Raw genomic sequence first — 26290 nt, 5'->3', positions numbered from 1 at the left:
AGGTCTTGCCAGGTTTGATGAAATTTCTCTATTTTTATAGTAGACTTCTCATACTGGACACAAAAAATTGGCTAATATTCTGGCGATGGTAAATCAAGTAATAGACAGGCGAGTCAGAGAGAGGAGGCAGCACCACAGGAGATGCTTTCATGTTCCTGATTAAGGCGCCTCTATCCCCGCGAAGAGACAGGTGACGACAGCTCAGATATAAGCTCACCAGGGAAATCAGCTACCTCCCCACACTAGTCTCTATATCCCTGTTTTGCTACCTTACGTCCTCCCATTTGTGTGTGTGTGTGTGTGTGTGTGTGTGTGTGCGCCTGAGTGTGTGTGCATGTCTTTCAGCCGCACCATCCAAAAGAAATCGGACGCCCAAACTTATTAAATGCTGAAAATGAGGATTGTGCAGTGAATGGAGATCCCATGGCGCATGTCCACAAAGACTTGATGGCAAATAGCCTCGCTTCAGAAGCGATTCAGCGGTGAGGGGCCAGACAGAACCACTTCAACTAGATCAATAATACTTGAGGAAAGGCTAGATTCTTATGGTGAACGGCGCTTGCCTAAGGAGCGAGAAATCAAAGAAAACCTAACCTTCCATGACATTCTGCTTTTCGTTCTTTAATAATTTAACAAGTACTGAATTTTGATTAGCCATATCAAGTATCTGAAATGAGAAGAGATCAGTGATTTAATCAGTTCAATCTCTCATTATCTGCTGTCAAGGAAAATAGAGGAACTTCTGTCTTATGGAAAGGTGTGGGAAGGTTTTGGATAATTGCTCAGACTTACCACCAGGCTCCCCAAAGCATCCTTGTAGCTATTTGGTAATATATGAGCTCTATAGACTGCTGTTTTGTCAGCTCTCTCAATCTGTGCACACCCTTAGCTGATATGTTACTGACTGTGACAAACATATGACTTCATATGAATGTTGTTACAGTAGCAGTTTGTGGTGAGGAAGTGTTTTTCAGACCAGCTAGCTGAACAGAGATTAAAAAAAAAACAAAACAAACAAAAATAAATAAACACACTGCTACATCCTCACTATCTCAGTCTGTCTCTCTCTCTTGAGGGAAGGGGTGTAATCATGTCACTGATGGATAACTGACAGCACACTTGCACAGCATCCCTTTAACACAGTTCTCTTTTTGTTGCAGGCTGAACCATGGAAGCGCTATCCCAAACGTCAACATTGTGTGCTCTATAATTTTGCTTTTTTCCAGCCTACTATAATTGCCTGTCAGTGTCTTTATAGCATAACACTAAGGGCATCTGGTTTTTATTTTTTGCTGGATTGCAGGGAACTGGATGACAAAAAGCACTAATATCCGTAACTGAGTGACTCCATTTTTCAAACATGTAATGAGGATGCATGCAAATCAAATTGTCCTGTATGTTTGATTGAAGGGTGGCAGTAGATATTTGTCCAAAACAGTACAATGATCTCACTTTTGTACAGAGCTACAAACTTTTCCCCACATTGTAGTAACTTGACTCGGCTTATTTAGTTGTATTGGTTGGCTTTCAAGTTGGTGCGGCTAACAAATTATTTTCAAACTGATAAATCTGCTAATCGTTTTCCCAATTAATAAATTATCCGTAGTGCAAAGTAGTTAAAAGCAGTGAAAAGTGGCCCTTATATTTTCCAACCATCAGGTATAAGATATTTAGATTAGAAGCTGGAAACAGAATATTCTGCATTTTTGCTTGAAAATGGTTGGAACGATAAGACAATTATTAAAATAGTTTCTTAATTTCTGTGGAGCTGCGACAATTTATTGATCAAAAGAAAATTAATTTCATTTTTTGATAATCGATTAATGGTTTTGAGTAAATTTTTAAGAAAAAATGTCAAATTATCTTATTCCAGCTTCTAAAATTTGAGTATTTCCTGGTTCCTTTAGTCTTCTATGACAGTAAACTGAATATCTTTGAGTTGGTAACTGTTGGTTGGGACAAAACAGGGCATTTGAGGACATCACTTCGGGGGTTTGGGAGACAGTGACCAACATTTTTCACCATTTTATAGGCCAAACGACTAATAGGTTAATGGATAATGTAGCCGACAGATTAATCAATAATGAAAATAACTGTAGTTGCACCCCTATGCTGAAAATCTTTTCAACTCTCGTGCTGATGTTGACAAGCTGCCTAAATTCAGCTATTTTGTAGAAGTGGGCAGCAGGTATGAGTGTATTCATAAGTACTTCAGGGTAAACAAAGGCTACATTATGTGAAATGAACACACGGCACAGAGACTATGACGTGTGGATCCAGAGCCGTTTTCCAAGCCTCATTTTAAGCCGTACCATCTGTTTTAGGGCACAGAGAGCAACCTAACACCCTGAAGATGTTGCCCTGCATCTCTTTGACCTTCAGAGGGGTGTAATGGTCTTTTAGAGGGAATCATGTGAGAGAAAAAGGTCCATTTATGGACAGAAATACTTGGGACAAAGGTTTCATTTTCTGACATTTCCCACAGGCTCTATCTGTGGTCCAAGCTGAACTAGGCCTGTCTAGTGTCTTTTTGTTTTTAATAAGTGATCCGCTCTCTGTGGAGTCTTATCTACAAGTCACATAAGAAACATTGTCCAAGTCCGAACATTTATTAGTTTTATGATGGAAACGAGTGTGATATTGTCCGACACTGATATAATGCTGAATTGATGCACGCCTATGTAATAAAAAATATTGGAATGGGAAATTAGTCTCAAGAAAAGCAGTTTATTTCCATTCAGTTTATTTTCACACTTTGACACATTATTTCTCTGTGCAACATACTGGATCAAAATATAGCCAAGATATAGCTTTGTGTCCTCAAACTTACAATAAAAGAATCCGCTTCCAACACTGAAATAACTGAAAACTTGTTCAGTTGCACCCTTATCATCAGATAATGTCAGGATCACTAGACATTAATCACTAGTCCATTGACAAAAAATGTATTTAATATTTTGATAATTGTCATTTTTCAAGCAAAAATGGAAAATATTTGCCAGTTCAAACTTATCAGATGTGAGGATTTGCTGCTTTTCTTTGCTTTATGTCACTTTAAACAGAATATATTTAGGTTTTTGACTGTTTTTTTGGACAAAACAAGCAACATGAATACCTCATGATGGGCATTTTTTATAGTTATATGAAATTTAACATAACGATTAATCCAAACTATAATCAGCAGATTAGTGATAATGAAAATAATCGTTATTTGCATCCTAATCTAAAAAAAAAGAGTTTTTTTAAAAGTAAGTGTTTAATGTTTATCAATAATAATTAGACAACTCTACAAGGTAAGTAATTGCATAAATTGAAAAAATTTAAAACTTTGGTATTTTTCAACCTGGACTCTATTTTCCTCACTATTTAGCTGACAAACACTTTTAGCGGACGCACATTGACGGGGCGTTATTGTCCTGTCAGATTACATTGCAGCCCGTTTTGTGGCTGCCGGCTGAAGCGCTCTCGCTCAATACTGGCCCAATTTCAAAAATTGTTGTCCCCATTAGTCACCGAGGCACAAAATGATGTGAAAATAGGGTCCAGGTTGAAAAATAAGTTTTGGTCTAAACCACGTCTGATCTGTTGTTCTGCACGTCTCTCTGTGCAGATGGCATCATCCTAAAAGCGTGCAGTTTAATTAGTCTTTTGTACAAAAAAACATGACAACCTTAAAAACCAGAGTTAAATAAAATAAACACACTCACATTTTCACAGCCTACAATGAGCAGAGCCATGTTTGTCACCTCGGGGCAAAACAAGCCTGAGTTCTGCTGAGGAGGAGGATGGACAGCAAATGAGGAATTATGTAGAGTATACGCCACACAGTATTATTAGTCTGAGTCTATTAAGCATAATGGCTCCCCTCCTTCACCCCAGCAGCACTGGCACATTTTTAGACCAGTGTGCTCCCAAACCAACAAAAGCGTTCATGCTCAGTAAACGAAATGCCCAATCACAGAGCACTTGTTAATACTGCATATTATTCAAAAACTCTAATGTGAATGCAAGAGGTTTTACAAAATATACGGATGCAAAGGCACAGAGGAGTAAAGCTCAAGAAAATAATCCTCATCAGTGCTCCTCATGCATCATTTTACTCCAATGTACCTGGGCGATGAATAGCTCTGACCTGCTTTTCACTTCCCTCTCGGTACTAAAAAAAATGTAGCTTCCGTTGTGAAATAAATAACATATTTTCCAGAGAGACATATAGATAACTCTCTCCCCCTCAGGCAAAGAAAACAATGTTCATTTGCTACATCATGTGTGGTCAACAGACACCTACAGATGACAGCAGGTGGGAACAGGGCTAATGCATTGCCTGCAGTCCCACCTGTCGGGTTCCCATTGTTGTCTTGTGACTCAAAATGCAGGCTCCATTTTCAGACTTATGCTGAGGAAGCCTCGGTACCTGTGCAGACCTGCCACTGCGGAATCAGGTTTCTGCTTCCGCTTCTCGACAGGGACTGAGACAACAAGACAAAGAAAGAGAGAAGCGCTCAAGATGGAGGGAGGATTTATTTTGCCCTCAGGTGTTTTAAGACGCTTGAGTAATTAATGGCTGGTTCCCTAAATAAATGTAAGGTTGTTAAAGAATTGTTGTTGCATATCATATATCTAGTTTAAAGGCATCCAAAAACATACCTCTTCAATCAGCTTCTTACTATAAGTGTTAAATTTTTAAATGAACACAAAATTATCTGCTGAAGATAAAAGACTTTTGGTTATTTTACACAAGAGATTTCTTTAATTGTGTTTTTCTCCAAGCTCTTCTCATTGATTTGAGGTGGGCGGGGCTCAGTTGGAAAAGGGTGATGTCACCTTCAGTATTTTCATGCACCAATCACAGTTTAGCAATATTTGAATCAAAATGTGATGACTGTTATGTCAATACCACTCAAATATGATCAAAATACACCCACATAGACTCTTAATAAATAACTTTCAAAACTTACTTTGATTGTTGCTTATTCTGCAATAAGTATTTAAACCTGCATTTACAGCAGTTACAGAACAACATTATCATTCATCTGGAGTTGTGTTTCTGTCCACCTGATTGAATGTAAGTCCAATATTTACTCTCCTTTAGCTCTGCTTTTGGTCTCTACCTATTCCTGAGGGAAATGTCTGGCTCTTTAGCTGTTAAATGCTCCACTATGTTCGCCAGAGCTTTTTCTCTGTAAACGGCTGCCTGCTGTGGCCGAAAATGACACTATGAGAGTGCTGAGAGTGAGCCAGAACAGTTAAGTTGCAGCCGGATAGCTAAACAATGAGCTGAAAGTTGCTGTAGAGCTCCGAAAAGCCGAGGGGAACTGCAGAGTCAGGTGGTAATTCTCTGCAGGTTCATCACTACAACTGACAATACACATTGTTATTTGACAGATTCTTTATTATTACAGATAAAGTATCTAATAGCTGCTTTAATGTTATCGAGATAAAAAATTTGAAACCAAGTTTTTAATATCTTTTTCATTTCCCTAATTTTTTGTAGGCTCGTAATTTGAGAGCAGGACTTTCTTTGTGTACATGTTGTCCATCAGATCTTGTTTGCTTCTACTTCTGTGATTTCCTATAATTCCCAGCATGCCTATTGACAATCCCCCGAGAGCAGGCATAAACACTTTGCATCAGCTGTGGGTTATTCGTGTAGGTGGAGAGAATAATAAGCCCAAAGGAAGCAGCTCAAAACACATGATGCTCTGTGACGGCATTGCATTCTGGTCCATTCAGGACACTGTCAGAGCCTTATTGTTTTATTGTCTACACTGGTTTAAGTAATGAAGACATTTCACGAACTGGAAAAAAAAGTCTTCCACTAAATTTGACTCAGTAGTGCTGGGAAATATCTCAACATGATGTCAAGTTGTCTGTGTTTGACCTGCTATTTGAGGTAATATGAAAAACACAGCACCAAACAACATAATAGACCTCATATTTCAAGGTACACAGATGAAACCTTGTGCAGTGTGTCATTAACTCTTTCAGCAGAGTTATCCTCACGTCTATCAATTACACAGAACCTGAATTTCTACATCATTATCAACTGACTAATATTCAAGCTTTAAAGATGGATAATAAGAGACATACATAAAAAAACAAAACAATTAAACTGCAACATATTCAAGAACCTCTTGCATTTTCCTTTTGATTAGCGAGTGAGTTTAATATGATATTTTAAGAGGCAAACATTGTCAAGCGTTTTTAATAAATGATGTTCAAGTTCCTTTAAAGTATTGTCTCACTCTAAAGACGCTGACAACACAATCAAAGGAGACAATATGGCTTTGATTTAGCTTAAATTGTTCAGCTAAGCTTCAGGAAAGCACTTTAACAAAACTGATATCTGGGGGGTAAAAAGTCTTTGTTGGCACTAGAAATAATGGCAGCATAAATAAATGTTACCATAAGGCTTGAGAATATACATACTTGCAATTGAGAATGAAAAAATATCTTTTCACATAGAATATGTAGAGGTAGGTGTATATGACTCGTCACATCATTGGCAGTAACACAGAGTAATTTTCTTACATTTTTCTCAGGCAGAGACAGATGGGAAAGATAAAAGCATATTACAAGAAAGGTGATTATCACTCTAAATGACTTGCCACAAGGTTTCCTAGGAATTGATCTTGTGGCATGATCATTAGTCTTTGAAATGTTCTCCTCTATACACGCGACCACACGAGCATCCTCTTTAAAAAATGTCATAAATTGCGTCAGCAGATGAGCTGCAAGGGTGCAGGGCTTGCTCTTAAGACAGCAGCCTGCTGGAATGATCGGGTGGTAAGTGCACTCAGAAATCAGGTCCATTATGTTGTGAATTATGTATTTGAGGGGCGCAGGCCAGGAGACCTGAGGGGAGAAGTGGTTGTGAGATGCCTGTGGGTAAGACTTGGGGCAGATCATGGGAGAGCTCACAGTATTTACTCCAAACATCCACCAGCAACTCCCATTCATTATGGGCCATTAAAGGAAACATTAGGCCATTAACAAAGCGCAGCTTCCTGCTTATCCAGCCACCCTTCTTTTGGCGATGACTTCATCCTTCTGCTTCCGGAAGAGCTGACCTCACCCAAGTCTCTGGTTGTGAATGAATAAGAATAAGGTTTTTAAATTCCCTGTCAGTAGCAGACACTATTGGAAGCTAATGGGTATACATGCCTTGAATGTTTCACATTGACCGTGTTTCTCAGGTGAGAATTGACCTTTTCAAAGTGATTTCCTAATAATAGACAAAGCGTGCGAGCAAATCACTAGTTTATGGTGCAAATGGGATTATCAAATAATTTCTAGCTATTAAAATGTAAAAACTGGGCATTGCCATCCTGAATCCCACAGATGAAGCTCATTATAATGAGGGTTGTGACACGTGGAAATGATCATACCACATTTTTCTCGTTCAATTGCTCAAAAAGTAAGGCCATCTGTAGGTTTTGACCAGTCAATTAAGTCTGTACTGTACCTTTATATTAATAACCTGAATGAGAATTAAATCTACGCTCTCATCTGGTGAACTTCTATTCAAGATTGAATCTTTTCAGTTCTATGACTAAAAGCACCAAAGAAAGGCTTGCCTATTAAATTTGCTTAGGAGTTTATGTCAAATGTTGCTCTTGTGAAGAGGATTGCAAAGCTGAAGTCTATTAACTCTCCATTCAGACAAGTGTTTAGAAACCATTCATTCTTAATTATTTCCGAGTCATTTAAATGTGATAACTTTCTAATATGGCAAGAATCCTTCAAACTTCATTAAACTGGAGGAGGCCACAAACATTATTGAATTTGTCTTTTTCTCCAATGCCTCAAGATGAGTTTGCATCCACATGCAACAACTTTGCTTCTTCGAACAACAGAGTCTTTGAATTCAAGTGAATTCATCTTGTAGAAACACTTCTTAAGAGTCATTTCTAGGGGCTAAAGTTGTGCTAAATCTTAGATTCAAATTTTTTTCTTCATTTCTGGTCAGTCTTGGCCACTGTTTACCCATGTTTCAGAGCACTGATGCTAGTTTTACTGACATGATAGAGAATAATACGCAAGGAATCTCAGATTTACGCCGTAGGTGTGTGCATGAAAGGCAACACATCTTGAAAAGCAGCTCTGATTCATGTTCCTACTGTATATTCTTGGGATTTCAGTGTATCCAGCTGAACTCATAACATTTCATGCATGCACCTTAAGTTAGCAGAGTCTTGAAAACAGGTATCGATCGAACGCTTCTTATGGTTCCCTTGTGTTTTTTCCGGGTTTGAGATTATAAGGAAAAGATAAATGAACACAGTTTCTCAGAGGATAGGACTGGCTGAAAACACTCTTTTTTTTTAAAATTTAATTAAAATCAGACTTTTTTCCTCCAGCAATCACAGGGAAGTGTTATCAACCCAATTAAGGCTCAAAAATGTAGTCAAACTGATAATAAAATAAATGTTTACAGTCTAATAAAATAAATGTAAGGGTTAAAGAGGTGCAGCAGATGGTGTGGTACTCCAGATGGAGCCTCTAACAGTGTAATGCTTCTCACTAATGAATATAGTGCCCTTTAAATTACCGAAGAGCTTGAACTGATCCATAAATCTAAGTGCAAGAAATGAATCCTCATGTTGCCATGATGTTTTCATTTTTTCCTCCCTCTTCGGCCAGGACGCTTTAAAATATTCCTGATGTTCAAAACAACCTTCTTGACATCCAAGTGCTCGTCGTCTCACCAGGTCTCTTTAAGAGGTATCACATCAGACAGGTGTAAGTATCAGTTATCTGCATACAGGCTGTAAACATGCCTTTTGCCTGAAAGAACCGAGCCAATAAGATGTGACTTGTGCTCTCTGGACTGTAGATGGAGTGCCATTGAATTATATTAATAACCTAAAAGGTCCACTAAAGTCATAATGAGATACTGCAAAAGAAAGTCAAGACTAGTATTGAAACGATTAGAATAAATTACGAATAAACCTTTTTATTAGACAATCACCTTAAAGCTCTAATGAAAGTTTTTCATTATCAATCTATCTACCCATTCTTTTCTGAGGTAATCAGAAAAGGTGACATCCTTACATTACTCTTTTTGTCTCACCATCAGTCCAAATGATCTGATTTGTCCATCAACAGAAAGTTAATTAGCAACAATTTTGATCATCGATTTGATCATTTTCTCTTCTTAGCTCTAAATTAATAAATTATTAGGTCATTTATCAAGTAAAAATGTCAAACATTCACTGGTTCTGGCTTCTCAAATGTTTTCTTGTTTTTATATCTTTGTGAATTAAATATCCTTGTTATTTTGGACTGTTGGCCAGACAAAACAAGGAATTTGCACATCACCTTAGGCTCTGGGAACATGTGTTGATCATTTGTCCTTATTTTCTGACAGAGATGGTAATAAAAAGAATTGTTAGTTGTACCCCTAGCTAAGAAGACCTGTACCCTCATGCAAAACATATTACATATGCAAACAGAGAGAGTCCTACAGAAGCCTGTTGGTGGAAAATTCAGTGAATTAGATCATTTTTGAAATATTAGCCCAGCTGGCAACTACGGATTCCACTATTTACCAAGCTGCAATCAGCCTTTTGTTCAAGTACCTGCCTGTCTGTCTGTACCACAAATGCTCCCTACCCTGTAGAAGTGGCCCAGCCTTGTCCCTGCCCCCACCCCAAAAATCCTCAGGAGGAAGGCTTTGAACATTTGCAGCCCATAGGTCCTGGGGGAGCAGTTGTGTTTACTATTTTACTATCTCTATGACCATATTAAGGTTGTAGGTGGTGCCTGAGGATACCAATCAAACATGCTGCCACAACGCACTCCTTCTGAGGGTAAATGGAGCCTTGTTTACACAGTGGCGCGGACAACAAAGCCAGACACAGAGGAGGGAGATGAATCAGCCCAAAGTCCATCACTTATGTGGGTAAACAAGAACGCATCCACTTATCAATCTTAAAGTGCTTCATTAGACTCTGCATGAGGACTTATATTTTTCCAACACAAAATGGATTATTAATGGAAATATGTGAAGTTTTATTATCTGACTTTCATGCACTGTACCTTACCCTGTACTATACCTTTGCTGTATAAAAATGTACACCTTGTTAGCCTGTAAACAACAGAAAATATTAACAGGTGGATATTTTCATTTGTTCAGCAGATGGCTTGTGTCGCTTTCATCTGATACTTTCACATTAGTTGATCAAAGAGTCGTGTATGCTGTTGTGTACTCATAGTGACAGACCTGACCTTCTAACCCTTCACTGTGAAACAGAGCAGGCAATGCTCCCCATTCCAATAAGCCAAACAGCCTGGTTGGTATTAAGAGGGCATGACGGTTTCAAATTGTGTCCTGCTTCAGCTTCTGGCTCTGGGGGGGTCCTAAAGCCTCTGCTGGCTAAACAGAGCAGAGAGCGGTGGGAGGAATACATGGAATGCAGATAATACATACAAAGGATTATGTACCTGCTTGCACATCAAATCTGTGTGGTTTCACATTTAATACCCATGGACCAACGTGTGCTTTGATAGAGTACTATGAAAGGTTGGAGATTAACATGCGCTGTCACACCACTGAGTCCTCCTACGACTTCAGGACTTTTAGATTTAGGTGGCGGGATAACTGCTAACATGATTTGGCTGAAAGGTTTTACTAGTGTAAATGTCAATGGCAAAAAGCTGTTTTTTGTGTATGATGAATTTGCGTATTCCATAAATGCGACCAGGTTTTCTTATGGGAAATACATTAATTTATGTCCAAAAGATTTATTTATTTTTTGGTGAAGCAAGGTCAGTAATAGTCTTATCCTGTTTTTTCAATGACACACAGCAGATAAAACTGTCACAACAAAACCCATCTCACTCTATTGTTTGCTTCTTTTGTTTCTGTAGGATGAGATAGCCACTCTCAGTTTATATAATTCAGCATGTCACTGTCATCTTGGGCACAAGGGTCCTCTAAGGCATAATAATTTCATTAGCAGTGGCTATTACATTTTCTTCCTCCATCATGACATGAGGAGAAGCCATGCATCAAGATAAGTGCTTTTAACCATCAACCCTGGCAGCGCACATCTTTAACTGCTCCCCTCTGTCTCTTTTCCTGTGTGATACATTCAGAACAAGCTACTTTTTGTGAGCAGAAGCACTGCAGATCTATCTGATAGTGAGTTTTGCTGGCAGCAGAGATACACACCACTTCACAAAAAAAACCTGTCAATAAGCAAAAATGTACCAACACCTCTGAACGATGCCTGAAAGATGTTCAAAATATCTGCAACGTGGCCTAAAGAGCTTAGGAGTGAGAATCTCCATGGGAATGTTCTGCACAGACAATCCCCTTTAAGCAAACTGAGTCAACATGCTGCTCAAAAAGTCCTCTGGAGGAATGAGCTTCCTCTACTGCAGGGTCAGACAGAAACAGAGGGCTTCTGGCTAAAGCTCCCCTTAAAGCGGACCTGTTTCCTTATTTTCAGTCATATATATAATGTTATAATGTTGGATATTCATATTAAATGTGGCCAAAGTGTCAAATAATGTGCTAAACGTATGTAGAAGTAATCCCTATGACCAAAAAGCACTGGCTTTAGACTGCTCTGAACATTTGGTTTCCAATGTTTTTTTCTACTATCAGCCCGAGCCGACGTCGGCTCGTGATGGATTTCTTTATATGTTCATCTGGTCCACGCACAGTGCGTGCGCTCACTGCTGGTTAACGGCCAGTGAAATTGCAACAGAACAAAAAACACTCCTGATAATTAGAGTTGAAAATGCACCTTAAAATATACAATGTGGATGTATTTTGTAGACAAGCTAGCTTCTAGCTGTGAGGCTGAGAATGTCAATGTTGTTCGGTTCACCACTTTGATCCAGACTGAAATACCTCAACAATTGGAAATTTGATACACACATTCATGTCAGGATGAACTGTAATAACTTTGGTGATCTCTTCAATCATCAGGCCAAAATTTTAATTTCTCCAAAAAAATTTGTTTATTACCAAATACCTACAAAATTAATGACATTCCCATCAGTCTAGAGCTGCGACTATTAGTCAATTAACAGAACTAGATCTATTAAGATGTATTCGTCGTTTTGAGTCATTTTTTTAAGAAAAAAAAAGCCACAAATCTCTTGATCCCGATCTTCTATGATCATTAACTGAGTAAATTTGAGTTGTAGACTATTTGTCAGGACAAACAAAGACATTTTAGATTGCATCTTGGGCTTTGGAAAACAGTGATCAACATTTTTCCGTATTTTCTGACACATTATGACACAAAGAGCTAATTGATTAATCAAGTAACCGATCAACAGAATACAAGAACATTATACCTGGTAAACAACATTGTCATTGTGGGCATGTTAGCACTTAGCTCAAAGCACCATGGTGCGTTAGCCGCACAAAGCTGCTAGCTTGGCTCTTAGTCTTGTTTTATAGCTCACTAGAACTTCTCATCAAAATGACAAAAGATGTATCTACAAACAGAGCAAGAGGGGAAACATTACATCTAACAAAACTAATTTCTTACCCAGCTTCATTGTCTTCATTTGTAATAGAAAAAACTTGCATATTGCAGATGTAATGCCCCGAGATAGGAAAATGCAGTAAACACAAGACATTACTGAGGAGAACAATAAGAAATATATTCATTCAAGCATAATATCTGAGGAAATGCTGCCCTGAGCAGGTAACTAAGTCGTCCAATATTACAAACCCACTGGGTGATATTACTGTCTTTTAACAAATATTAGTGTAATGACAAACCGTGGCTGTGATGTTATCTTGGTTTGGTGTATCCAATTGTGTTGGCTCTGTTTACAGATGAGCATGCTGTGGCAAGCCCTCCATGATAAGACGGGTAATCCTTGGAGATTTCCTTGGAAAACAATAGAAAAGCCAGGTCGCTTTACCTTAAATGTCCCTATTTGCACTCTCAAAAATATTACTGTTCATTTGTCACTGTCAATTTTTTTGTTGTGTGCATCCAAATGAAATCACCATCATTACATGAGGAAATGATGTGTCATGTCCTCTGTATCTACTACTTGTATAGGGGGAAAATGAATGGTAGCATAACGGGTTATGGCATCTTCATTACTCAGAATTAAACACTGCAAAGTGCATTTAACAATGTCATCACTCTATAGTCTGGCCAGGCATGGTAATAATGCAACTTTTATGTGACAGGTCCTTCGGTAGAGAGGCTGCTAGAGAGTTTACTGTGAAAACATTGCTGTTTTTTTCTTTTGTGACCACCCTGCAGTCGAGCCAGAGACGAATCAGTCATACACATAGATTTTTTTTTTTGCACTAAGAGGATAAATCAGTATAAAACTCTGCCTTTAAATTGCACCAGTGGGATGTGTAATGCTTGGAAATTCTCCACAGGAACATGAGGCTATTTGACCTCTTAAGACGTCCCATTAGAAAATTAAGTATTGCATCCAATTACCAGACAAGCATCTCTTCACCTTCCTCGTAAGGTCTGGCAATGGAACAGCTGAACGCTTAACAGCACAGCAGCACGTCTTATCATAAAACATCTAACACATCTACATGTCATGCATCAGCCAAAGCATCGCTCCTGCGGTAATTGCCATGTGAAAAGCCACCACTTGACTTCTTTGAATAAACACCAATGTTGCATCTGAGAAAACAGTGCTTCTGCTGTTGCTGATGTATTTTTGCTTACAAGAAGATAGTTATGACTAACGTATTATAATCTGGCGTGTCCAGTGCACGCTACATTCCTTCTCACTTAATCATGGTTTTTCCAAGAAGTTGCACAGAAGCGAGTACATGTGTCGAGGCCAGAAATTAAGTCTTATTCAAGTCACATTCATGGCTTGAATGTGAACATGTCTTGCTTCCAAAAGTAGAGGAATTAGTGATTTATGTACTGCGTGTAGCATGGAACACTTCCATAAAGGGTCAAATAATAATCTATATTTTCATTGATATATATATACAGTAAAAGAGAAATATGTGATCATCGGTGAGTGTACAACATCTGTTGGGAACATCAGATGAGCTCAAGTACCTCTTCATCAACAGCATGTACCTGTTATGTTCCAAATGTTGTTATTCAAATTGATTAAAGTGGATGTTATGTAATGTATGCAAAAGTGGATATTTTAGCTAATTACTTAAACTGAACTGTTACCCATTATGTTTAGCTAATTATTTAAATAATATATGCATTACTTTTAGCTAACTATTTAAATTTCTTTGCTTGTTTGTTAACTTTCTTTATGCGCACTCAGTCGCAATGCATGGCTTTAAGGCGGTACAAAAATTTAAGGTGTAACAAATATTTTCTTTATCAATTCATCTTTTCTCAATTAATCAATTAGTTATTTGGTCCATAAAATGTCAGAAAATGGTAAAAAAAAAAAAAATACATTGATCACTGTTTCCCAGAGCCCAAGATGATGTTCTCAAATGTCTTGTTTTGACCAACAGTCCATAATCCAAAGATATTCAGTTTACTGTCATAGAGGACCAAAGAAACCAGAAAATATTCACATTTGAGAAACTGGAATCATTTGAATTGGGGCAACAGAATTTTGACTTTTTTCTTAAAAAATGATTAATCAATTATTAAAATAGTTGGCGATTAACTTAATAGTTGGCAACTAATAAATTAACTGACTAAACGTTACAGCTCTAGAGGCCTGTACTGTGCAGTAAACCTATTGTAGCTGGCAGCTTACTAGTTATTGTGACGATAAATTCTCTAAATAATAGCACCAATTTGTAATTTTATGGTTATTTTCCTCCTGAGCACAAATATATATATATATATGAGGATGTATTGTTTTAATCACTTCTATTTTTCTTTAATTATTTGAGCTACTCCAGAATGTCTCCACCTACCCCCTGGCTACTGCAGGCTGGCTACTCTAACCCTGGTTAAGAGTCTGATATAAAGAGCGGTCTGAAATCCATCTGATAAATAAGATTTTTACAGAGTGCAACAATTGTGAGGTAACAAAAAACCTATAGTGATTTAAAATTTCAAGAGAAGCACCAGAGGTATAAGAGCAGGTTTTTCTTTTCCATGACCATGTTTTAGACCTCTATAAAAGGTTCAAGGGTAGTCCCATGTGTATTAATACAATGATGAACCAGAGATGGGCTACCCATTTAATTTTTTATCTTGCTTCTTACTTAGGCACTAAGTGAATGGCAGACTTTTAATTCCAATCAGAGATATACTTTTCCCTTCCCCTGTGAAAGAGATTCTCCCTGAATGAGATCTCCTGTCTCCTGCAAGTTCAACCGAAGCAGCGTGTAATCAAAGATAGCTTCAGGCACCACAGACTGCTGCTGCAGTCTACGAAGGAGGGATGGTGGACATCAGCTCAATACAAAGAAACAGCTTTTAAAATGGCAAGAATGTGAATAGCGAGGTCAAATGCAGACACAAAACCGTTCTGTTGAGTCCCAAAGGGAAGACGTAATGAGGAGCAGTGCAATGTTTCATGAATGAAAAATTGCTAAACAGTGTCTGCGTGAATAGAACGACTTCTCAGTATTGCAAAAGAGCTTTGACCCAACAGAGGCTGATTCAGAAATGAATGGGAAGACAAAACTCCATGTCATTTTATTAGTTCGCCCACGGCTTGAAATGAATGTTTCACATTTTGCACAAAAGCTGCATCAACCCGAGCGACTTCCCTTAACCTCAGACAAAGTCCAAATAAAGGTTTGATACAATAGCTACCTCCTGTGTTGCCACTTGACTCTCATAAATGGGCAGAAATAATGACTTTATGGCAGAGCAGGCATAAATATCAGAGGTTCACCCCCTTTATAGGTCAAAAGGAGCCCCTGCTGCTGACACTCCAATGTGGTGACTGCTGTCAGTGGTGGGAGAAGTGCTACTGCTTTGTCTTTTTTTATCTATAAGATACATTTTAATGAGAAAAAGAAGTTCATTAAATGTAATTTACAAAAACAAAGGCCATCTTAAGCCCACGCCCCCTGGCTTTCCACACACATGTGCCCCTTTATGGTATTCGTTAGATATTCTCTGAGGTGGTACGATTACCATCACAGTTAATGGAGGCCTCTCAAAGAATTCATTAAAACAGAGCAATGACTCTAATGGAGAATTTGAACAAAGATCCAGGCCCAGTTAAAGATGGGTGTGGCTACAGGCTTTTCATATGGAGGAGAAATGCCCCCCCCCCCCCCCCCAGTCAGGTTGCACATGTGAAGTGCAGGGACAGGCAGCAGCTACTCTGTGCCCTCTCTGAGGGGTGTGTGCTGTTCCATATTAATGACAAAAGGAGGAGCGGGAGCAAGAAGTCGCTATCATACACTCATTTGTTTAAAAAGAGGCTGCTTCACAATACAGTCGGTGGGAGTCCACAGGAATCCAGTGAAAGCTGGGGGCTGCGTCAATGACAAAAGACAGAAACAACCTCACTTTTTGTCCCTGAAACAAGGGCTGCCCAATTTCAGAGTGCCGTTGGTCTTTCACCAAAACCAAGGACACCTTCGTGCATTTCAATGGGGGTATTCCTGCATAAAGAAAGAAGCACTACTGCATAGCATAGTCATCTCTCTCCTGTTGTTAAGCCTTTCTTTATAGCTGAAACAATAGAATCTTAGTCCCTCCCCTTGGATAAAGAAATAAACCAGTGTTTTGCACAGTAGAGCAAAGAACCTGTATGCAAAATGAGAAAACTGAGATGTTGATCTGTTTGGAAAAACATTATAACACTGTAGCTCACTTTGCAATAATCCTACCTCAGTCTAAACATGTAAAACAGCGCATAAGAAGGTGGTGCCAAATTCAACAAGCCTTTCTTTACCTAATTGGCAAATTAAACCAAAACTGGAAGGCTGAGGAAGCAATTTTAGCTGAGATTATAAAAATTGAATATATCTCACACACTCCTGCTGTAAAAATAGGGCAAGCCAATCACCAAAGTGTAATTAAGATTCACTTGCTGCTGTTTTACTGATAATCCTGTGTGTAACACTGTCACAGGCGAACAAAAGACCTTTTTCTCATTGAGTCATTGCCTGAGAGTGATTACTTTTGCCACACAAGTCCTTTCATTTTCTCGAGGCAAAGTCAGCCATACATCTCCCTGCTTGGCGAGTCCAGCAGAGAGTGAATTGCTCTCTCTGACATGCAGGAAACACAGCATGTTCAAGCGGTAGCTCATATTTCTTCACGGCTGTCTCACTGCATTTAATCTAAAAGGTGAAGCTCATTTTAGCGATAGGATTTTTGAACGAATCTAAAAATACTTTCAGAGTTTCTGTCATAAAAGTGCAAATCAGGTAAATACTAATGTTAAAACTTGAAACTTATCCTTTGTCTCAACGTGAGTGACAGGAGCAAACTGCTTTTCCTTCGACAACTGCACACACAAACAACAATCATAAAGAGACACTAACCCCCGTCACGGCCCTAAAACCAACACTAATCCACCTGTTCAGTGTCCTGCTGGGGGTGGAGGGTGAGAAAGAGTGTATGTGTGGGTGTGCACCACTTCAGCCTACTGTGTGAGGGGTGTAGAGCAGACAAAGACCAAGAGAAATCAGTAATGCATGTCCATATTGAACTGTGTTACATCAGAATTACTGTTTTCATGCAACTGTACTCTTTCATGTTAAATTGATTTGCACAATCTGAGATTAGTCTTCATTTCATATTAGTGTGAGCAAGCCTAAGATAACCCAACCGTATGGGAAAGTTTCACACATTATAAGCATCATTTCTCTGGGTGGACAAGCTTTCAATTTCTTTGTAACTGTACTATGCAAAGATCTATACAGCAGGTTAATGATCGACTCTAATCTGAGATTTCCCAATTTTATATTTTGGCACTAAAATCTTCTCTTTGCTCTTTTTCTGTGTGCTGCATCAAAGATTGTGTAACAGCCATGTTTTAATTTCATCATGACTTTGGGTTATTTTTAGATTTTCCATCGCCCCAAAAGCTTGATCTTCACATCCAAGCTATAAAGTGTGGCTGCCAGGGGCGCTGGTAGGAATTCTGCACCCCCTGATGGGAGGTGACACCGGGTCCCCCACCACAATGCCGTTTTAATTTACAGTACGACCTCGCCTGTCTCAAAGGCCTTTCTCTTCTTTGAGGAGCCCTAGATATGTTCCCTATTTTCTCTCCATTGGCAGCACCTCTGCATTCTGCTCATATACACTTATTTCTTATTCTCATCGAGGTATAATCCATACATAATCCACTCCTCTGATGTAAATATCTGTGTATTGAACAACTGTTTCTTTCTTATATCTCACCTGCTGTGTGATTCTTGTGTGAGCAAATGGCATCTGTCTCACTTTCTTTTTCAATATTTTGAACAGGAACTGACCAAAAGCACAAGTAGATTAACATTAGACAGCAACTGATACTAGAAAAGATTCCACTTCACACCCTCACTCCACGCACAGGACTGAGAGTCCTACAGAGCTTGTTGAGAGACATTATGAGCTGCCAGATTTGGGTTAAGCATCCAGCAGGATAATGAGCTGTAAGATATCACATTTGGGGCCATTTTAAGCATCCCTATTCTAATAAGTGAGAGCTTGTTAGTCAGATTATGTATGTTTTGCAGCTCAGTTCAATTATTTAAATCCTGTAGATCCCACTTTTTCTTCAAATGTCAATCTTTGTTTCATAATTTGATTACGCTCTCTAGCTATCCCGCTAGCCATTTCCAAAAATTGATCAGCTGATAAAAATAATCGACTTTAAGAGAGGAAGTATAAAAGTGGAGTAGCCTACAGATTCGGTATTTCTATTCAAAGCCATGATTGGGTTGAGATGCTATACTTCACATGAAAGCGTCTGAATTTTGCATGAAGGGATACAATACTTTGCAAGTCACAAAGAAATCTCTTTTCAAAAAGGAGCAACAACCACAAACAGTCTTCAAACATCGAGAGGAAACCGCCTATAAACAAGACGAGACGCGCAAACAAAATCCACAGTTGTACAAGATCTTACATGTAACCCGAGTGTACAATTAAAAATGCTCTTTTCCTTTTCCCTGTGCGTTTACATCACAACGTTCATGACACAAGTCTGGACGTAACCTAGTTAAAGATGAAAGAAAGGAGAGTGAATCTATCTCAGGTGAAATTGGGTGACCCCCGCAAGAGATTAGTCCATTAGCAAAAAGGAGAGCCCCACTCGCTTGACAAGTAATACCAGCTGTGACACCGAGCACTGTCTGTCTGTCTGTTTGGGAGGGGTTGAGGGTGGTGGTGGTGGTGGTGGGGGAAGGGTGGAGACAAGGGAGCGAACAAAAAACCAGATGCATCTTTCAAGACTATTTGTTCAAAGAGTAATTCAGGGATCTGTTTTTCTTCTCTATCCGGTTGTGGCCATATGACTCGGCCTTTAACGCTGTATCCCCGGGAGCTGCTTCTTTTTTCATCTGCTCAAATATAATAAGCACACAGGCCTGTTTTTTATTATAAGTATTGATGCAGTTTTATTGCAAATCCCAAACTCAATAATCCACGTCAGTCAGATTTTGTCCATATTGAGCAAACTGACAAAGAATATTTCTTTTCTGTGAATCTTTTGTGGTTGACACTTTTTTTTGCAAGAACATGAAGAAGCCAACAGCGACCATCTGTTGTGTCAGCAAACACACACACACACACACACACACACACATGTTCTGACCATCACTTTAGACCGTGCATCTACTAAACACACAGTGTTGTGGACAACCATAACGTCTAACCTCATTACAGACTGAGTGTACTCTCTACCAGTCTCAAGCACACGGCACTGCAGTGGCACAGCGGTGTAAAAACACCTTGAAAGGGCCATTCGTTTCCTCTCAAATAAACCACCTGAGCCTGACTGATAGCTGCTGCATGGTGTTAATTTACAACAACAGGCGCCACCCTGGTGTGACGAGGTGGAAGGGAGTACATTGAGATCAACCTCTCTGCCCCCTTTTCTTGTCCAGGGGAACACTTCTGTGCAGCTTTGCTTAATGGCCTGGCTGAGTGAAGTGAACACATGGTGCCGCTACCTGTTGGCCTGATGTGGCAGACAAGGATGAAAAGACATCTTCTTCTGCACATTAAATAACACACACAAAGCTTAGACAAAGAGGTGTTAAAAAAAAACATCTTTTGCGCTTGTTTCATCTGTTTTCAAGGGGGAAAAAATCCAAACAAATTCAAAAACCGCCACTTAATGCCAAGTGGCCGCATTCACATCATACCCAAAGGAGCCACATTTTCATAGCCAGAACTTTGACGCATTCACATGCACAACTCATTACCAAGTGCCCACATCCAAAATGAGTCCTATCTTCTGTGTATAGGGAGCCTATCAAGAGCGCTTCTCCCCGCCCAACGGGCATAATTACAATAAATGAGACAGGATGTGAACGCAGCATCATTCAGCTCAACAACAGCATGCGTTAACAGGACAGAAAACACACAAAACTGAGGCATCATGATGACATCATGGCCTGAGCACACGTGAAGTCTGGGTGATGATGACTACCATACTGCCTCTCCCATCATGGGGAGTATAAAAAAAACAGGGTGGCACCATGGACAATATCACATCACATACATTGGAAAAGTCACTTCTAATAGATATGAGGAGGACTTTACAATATTAAACATAATAATAACCCTTTTTATCGAGGAGAGTTAAGTTTTTAAACAGATTATAGATTTAGATTAGGGATCAATGCTTACTATGTGGTTTATAAACTGCCAGAATGAACAATAAAATAACAATTTTGAATGATTTTGTTTGTAAAAATAGGGGGAAATCTAGCAATATACTTCAAATTTAAAACATATATAAGACAATCAAATAAAAGGAGCATCTATTACAAATATTTTTGTGACTTCCTAACTTATAATTAGAATCACCAGCGTCCCTGCTCCACTTATCCCCCCCAAAATGTGATCGATGAGCGGGTCTGAAGTTTTGGTGGCACCTGCGTGTGACAGCTGGGACTTTTTTAAGCTCCTCTCATACCTGCGGTTTAGCGCACGGACGCACCCCGCGTAAGCAGCACCACTGCCGGGCTAATGAGACAATAGCTTACCTTGGCAGAGGAGGGCGGTGAATAGGAGGGCACACACGCAGCTGGCGGACAACAAGTGCATCCTTGCGAGTCTCACAGATCCTCAGTCGGCTGTTGGTTTGTTTAAAAAGCAAAAATACTTGCTTGAGTTGTTTTTCTTATTCTTCTTCTATTAGGGTTTAAAATGGTCCTCGTGAGCTCGGTTGCTGGTGCTGTGGAGGCAGTTCAGTTCAGTTTTTGGCTCTTCTCCCAACGTGGCATGTGCTCGCCAACTCGCGCTCGTATCAGTTCTGGTGGAACAGGTAATCGCGAGGGGTGCGCAGACAAGCGCGAGGGCGGAGGATACTGTCTGCAGCTCCGCCCCTGATACCCCCACCTCCCCTCCCCTCCCCTCCTCCCCTTCCCTCCAGCTGCACCCCCCCCCCCCCCCCCCCCCCCCCCAACCTCCCACACACAAGTGCAACCCCCCACCCTCCTTTTTCTTAAGACCCCCAGCAACTCACCCCCTCGTGTTCCCCCTCCTTCTCCTCCTTCTCACCCCTCTTTTTACTCTCATCTCACCCCCCCCCCCCTCTTTCTTTCCAACATGCACCCTCACACACACACACATGCATGTACAAACACACGCATGGGGTTTGTGTAACCTGCAAATCATGCCTCAGACTTGTTTCATGCAGAATACCCAGATGTGGAAGAGGTACCCAACAGCTGCTAGACTTGAAATTTAACTAGAATTTGTATTAGCAAGAAAATATGCTCACGTAAAGTGCTCATTATGAAAAATTGTCTCCCTCACAGTGTTTAATTACAGCTAATACATCAATAATGAAACCTTACAAAAATGAAATATGAGAAAATTTTGTTTCAATTTTTCTCGTTAATTCAGATTACACGCCTCCTCGAGACAATGTCAGTTCAATGTCAAAAATTTGCTTTGTCTTCAGAATAAGCAAGGTTGTTTTTGAAAGTTCCTAAAAAGTTGACATTTTACGTGTGTCTCAGCAAGAAATCAGAATCTGCAAAGCAACTAGTAACTACGGCCATCCAATAAATTAAGTGGATTAAAAATTTACATGAATCCCATCTGAAAAAAGTCTCTAGCGTTAAAAAAGTACCAGAATTATACATACAAGCACAATACTTGAGTTACTTCACACCTCTGTTGACTCCAACATGTGCACAAACACACACACACACACACACACACACACACACACACACACACACACACACACACACACACACAACGAGATATACTTTCAATCAACCCTCTGCCTGAGACTTGTAGACTGGGCTTGTTTCATGCAGAGTATCACACTGCTGCTTTGTGCCTTACAGGCACGGTGGATGGTAAGTAGGCTATGGGATGTAGGTCCAAGGTTAATTATAATGAAGAAATTTTCACATAAATAATTTAGCCATAATTAATTCTTAAAGTCCTTGCTCATATCTCCTTACTTTTCAATTATTTCACTGAGCACATTCAAGAGCAACACCACAATAATTAATATCCATCTAATGATTGTGTTAATAGAATTAATGCGAGGTACTGAGTGCTTTGGCTTTAATGGAGCCTTTACATCTTTTCACTTGTACTCTTTTCAGCTCTCTATAATGTCAGTAGTTATATTTACTTGCATGGCATGTTGTGTTTTCAAGTCAGGTAGTCACAAAAACATTGTGACTATAGATGAGGGCTATTTCCTGTAAAAGTGCCACGCTCTTAAACGGGTATAACTCTGACAGTTTCAGCGAGTCCATTTCAGAAGTTGGTAAAAATAACATCAGAGCATGTAAAATGTCATTAAAACCATACTTGCTGCAAATAAAATGATTTACCACTGTGCTGTAACTGCATGATCATGCTTGTCTGATCACAAAATGTGTGTCTGCATGTGCGCACAGTGTGTGTTGGGCTGGAGAGAAATCTATCAGGGTGAAGAAGTAAGTATTCCTCACCCTGGGTGTGAAATTCATGTAGGTCTGTGATGGTTTGTGCAAATGGAGTGAGGGCACAGGCTGTGAAAACCTAATGCAATTTGATTAGAAGTTAACCGCAAAGCAATATTTTTCCTGCCTCAATGCGCTGAGAGAAAAAGAGAACTATTTGCTTTTTTTCCGTGTGGGTGAAAGTGAATGAGACTGACTGATGACCAAGCCTGGAGCATGGTGTTCAATTACCAAACAATAACATCTTGCTCATAATTGGGATTTCAGGTGAGCTGGTCAAGGACTAAATATTGAAATAAACAAAGACAACAAAGCCAAAATTCTTGCAACCAGAAAATCTACAGTAAACCTGAGCAGGTGAGCAGGATGTGCTAAAACTTCATGTCTTGCTTTTTCTTTCTAGGGGAATAAATGCAGCTGAGGCTTGTTTGGATTTTGTATTCACAGGAGAGCGATTTCAGTCAGTCCCCATGACTGGAGAAAGAGATTACACACGGAATAATGAATTACATCACATTGGAGGAACTGTACCAGCTCCTGCTGTCTTTTATTTGATGAAAGAATAAGCGCTCCTATTTTGACATCTTGTGACACTGCTCCTGCTATGAGCATAGAAACAAGCACCCATGTGTTGCTACGGACTCGGGTAATGGAAGTACACATTCTTGACATTCAAGGATGCTGCAGACAGGAAATCCTTTTTTTCCCCCCACACATACATGTTGCAGGTCTGCTCTAATTATCATAGGTGTGTTTCATGGATAAAAATAATTAAATTCAGCTTTTCTGGGATGAACAAAATGACAACACTAACCAGAACTGGCAGTGCAGCATGAACAGGAAATAGTTCTCATTTGCAGCCCCGCAGTCATCAGTTCTCTTCTCCATTTCCTCATTTTCACCGGGTGGAAGCAACAAATATGGCACAGGTTAATTTGGCTCCGCTCCAGCCTGTGACAATCAAATTTCTCCCCTATCCTGTTGAGGTGTCGCACCCCCTTCAGAACTGCTCCTGAGAGGCAGACGAGTGATTAGTCTCCTACAGATCGAGCTTTGGTAAACTGTGTCAAGCAGCGAACACAGTGACCCTGACATTTTCAGCATGGCCAAGGGAGGGGAAGATCCACTTAATGGCCAGTCCTGTGCCGCCCAGCAGCCCCACTTTGGATCGATAATTGCTTCATTAGTTAATCTGATTGAGTGTGTGAGCAGCCTGTAGTCGATGCAGAGTTATCTCTCTTTCTATGAGGAGTCTGTGTTTTATTGATTTCATTGTTCTCTGTAGAGCCTAACTTTTCCCCTCAACTAATCCTCACATTTACACAAAGAAAAGGAGAATGGATCTCTTTGTTTGAGCACCTCCTGCCATCTATACTTCACTTATATTAAAGGTGATCAATAGAAGATGCTTCTTGATAGCATCAGTAAAACAAATAAGGAGACCAAATGTCTTATGTTGTTATGTTGCTCATGGTTTGAAAGGCCAACTGTGCCAAAAGTGTTGCAGAAACACAATCTTATGAATATTCCTAAACGTAATGATAGACATTGTGACTTTATCGCAAGTTAGGTGGTCGTGTAGTAGGCTATCTTGTGCAAGTTAACACACAGGATCTTTAAACCTGCAGCAACTGTAAAACAAGCTGTAAACACAACACTGACACCTTAGAGCTGGGGTACAGAACTTTTGTCTCCCCCTTCTGGCAGTGAGAGTAAAGGGGGGCTCTCGGTGTGATTGCCTGACATGCAGCACGATCTCATGTGCACCCTGAATGACAGGCACACAGAGAGGGCTGGTAAGAATGGATATGTTTTGACGGTCCACCGGGATTTGTCCAAGTAATAGCCGTAACCATCACTGGCCATAACTTTCTGTTGTGGCTGTAAAACGGTGGATAAATTGTTTTGAGTGTCACACAACCCCCGCAAAATTACTTGTTTCACCATCAGAATTTGATCCCTGTGGTCCGATAACATTTGGAAAGTCTAGAAGAGCTGCACAATTAACGGCCAACCAGCCAGGGCGGGAATGTCATGCCCGATATGACATTTAAAAGTTCCATATACTGTAAAATACAGAGATTTATCTAGCGGTGATAGGTTTAATCAGGTTGAACTTGTTTGGCAAGGGCTTAAATGTAACGCGTGATGTTGATTATATGTAAAAGTTCTGCACTGCAGGTTTAAGAAGTTGATATAGTGAATGTGTTAGCAAACAGTTGTCTATTTACACATTCAGCAGATACATAGCAACATTAAGATTCATATGGAGTCATGTTTGTGGCCATCTGATGAATGTAAGTCCAACATTCAGTCAGTTAAAGAACCAATATTTGGTTCTTTAGCTGCTAATCGATACACTGTCATCTAGTCGCTAACTTTGTCTTTCTGCCGTTTGATGCTGAGCAGGTAGTGTACAGTGGGTCTTTTGTGCCTTTTTGCTGAAAACACCTGCCTGTATTTAGAAATGATGCTGAGAGAGCAGTGAGAGTGAACTAAAACAGTAAAATTGTGGCCATAAAACCAAAACAATGAAAGATGTTAAAACGCTTCATAGAGAGGAGCAAGGGGGAGTGCTACGTGATGATTCTCTGTGGGTTATTCATTGCGAGCGACTCATTTCACACACACGCAATCATATGATCCCTTGTTAACATAAAACCTTTGATTAGTGCAGCTTTAAGTCCTTACTCTCCGTGTTATAACTTTTTAACAAGCTTAAATGGTGTTTGCACATTGAAGTTTGCCTTAATATTGCAATAGTGTTGACTGATGCTTTCTTGCCATCAGCAGGCAACATTATTTCCTTTAATGGGTTTGCATGTTCTTTAACACTCTATTGACAAATCTGTTAATAATAGTAGAGGCCGTAATATTAGTCAGAGAAATAAGCAGGGACTGGAGGGTAGTAAACAGTGCTATAATATTGTATCAATTATAATGGGAAAAAAATTAGTTTTTGCCATACTGGTCTCCCCCTAAAGTGATTTTGAACATATTAAGACATTGAAAATATTTCATGGTCACTTTTAACCTCTTAATACCCCAGATTTGAACTTGTTAAGACAATAAAATTTAGCTTGTTAAGATGCTGTGAAATAACACACACAAGAAACTTTTTTTTGGCCACCCTGTGTGTGATACTCATGTCATGAATGGTCAAAAGCATCTCACTGTATTTGCACTTCTGTCAGTGCTAAATATTTTAAGATAATTTACCATTAACCTCATGTCACAGTGGTGCAGATATTCTGTTATGAACATGTAATTGTTCTTTCTTTGGTTTAATGTCATATTGTA

At 39.5% G+C, this 26290-nt stretch overlaps 1 protein-coding gene across 2 annotated transcripts in view; it reads right to left on the bottom strand.

Annotated features, from left to right (window-relative positions):
* LOC122984550 (CD166 antigen homolog A-like) overlaps positions 1-21368 on the bottom strand; it is a 41118-nt gene extending 19750 nt beyond the window's left edge. Inside the window, exon 1 of one of the 2 annotated variants that reach the window (XM_044355071.1) lies at positions 21062-21368. In XM_044355071.1, the coding sequence (XP_044211006.1) occupies positions 21062-21122 (61 nt within the window). In that variant the 5' untranslated portion in view covers positions 21123-21368. The remainder of the gene's footprint in view (positions 1-21061) is intronic. The other variant, XM_044355069.1, reaches the window with a different exon arrangement.
* Between the last annotated feature and the right edge of the window lie 4922 nt (positions 21369-26290).

This window comes from Thunnus albacares, chromosome 6 (genome assembly GCF_914725855.1).
Source record: "Thunnus albacares chromosome 6, fThuAlb1.1, whole genome shotgun sequence".
Taxonomy (NCBI): Eukaryota; Metazoa; Chordata; class Actinopteri; order Scombriformes; family Scombridae; genus Thunnus; species Thunnus albacares.
The sequence above is the reverse complement of the archived record's forward strand: the minus strand, read 5'-3'. Positions and strand labels throughout refer to the sequence as shown.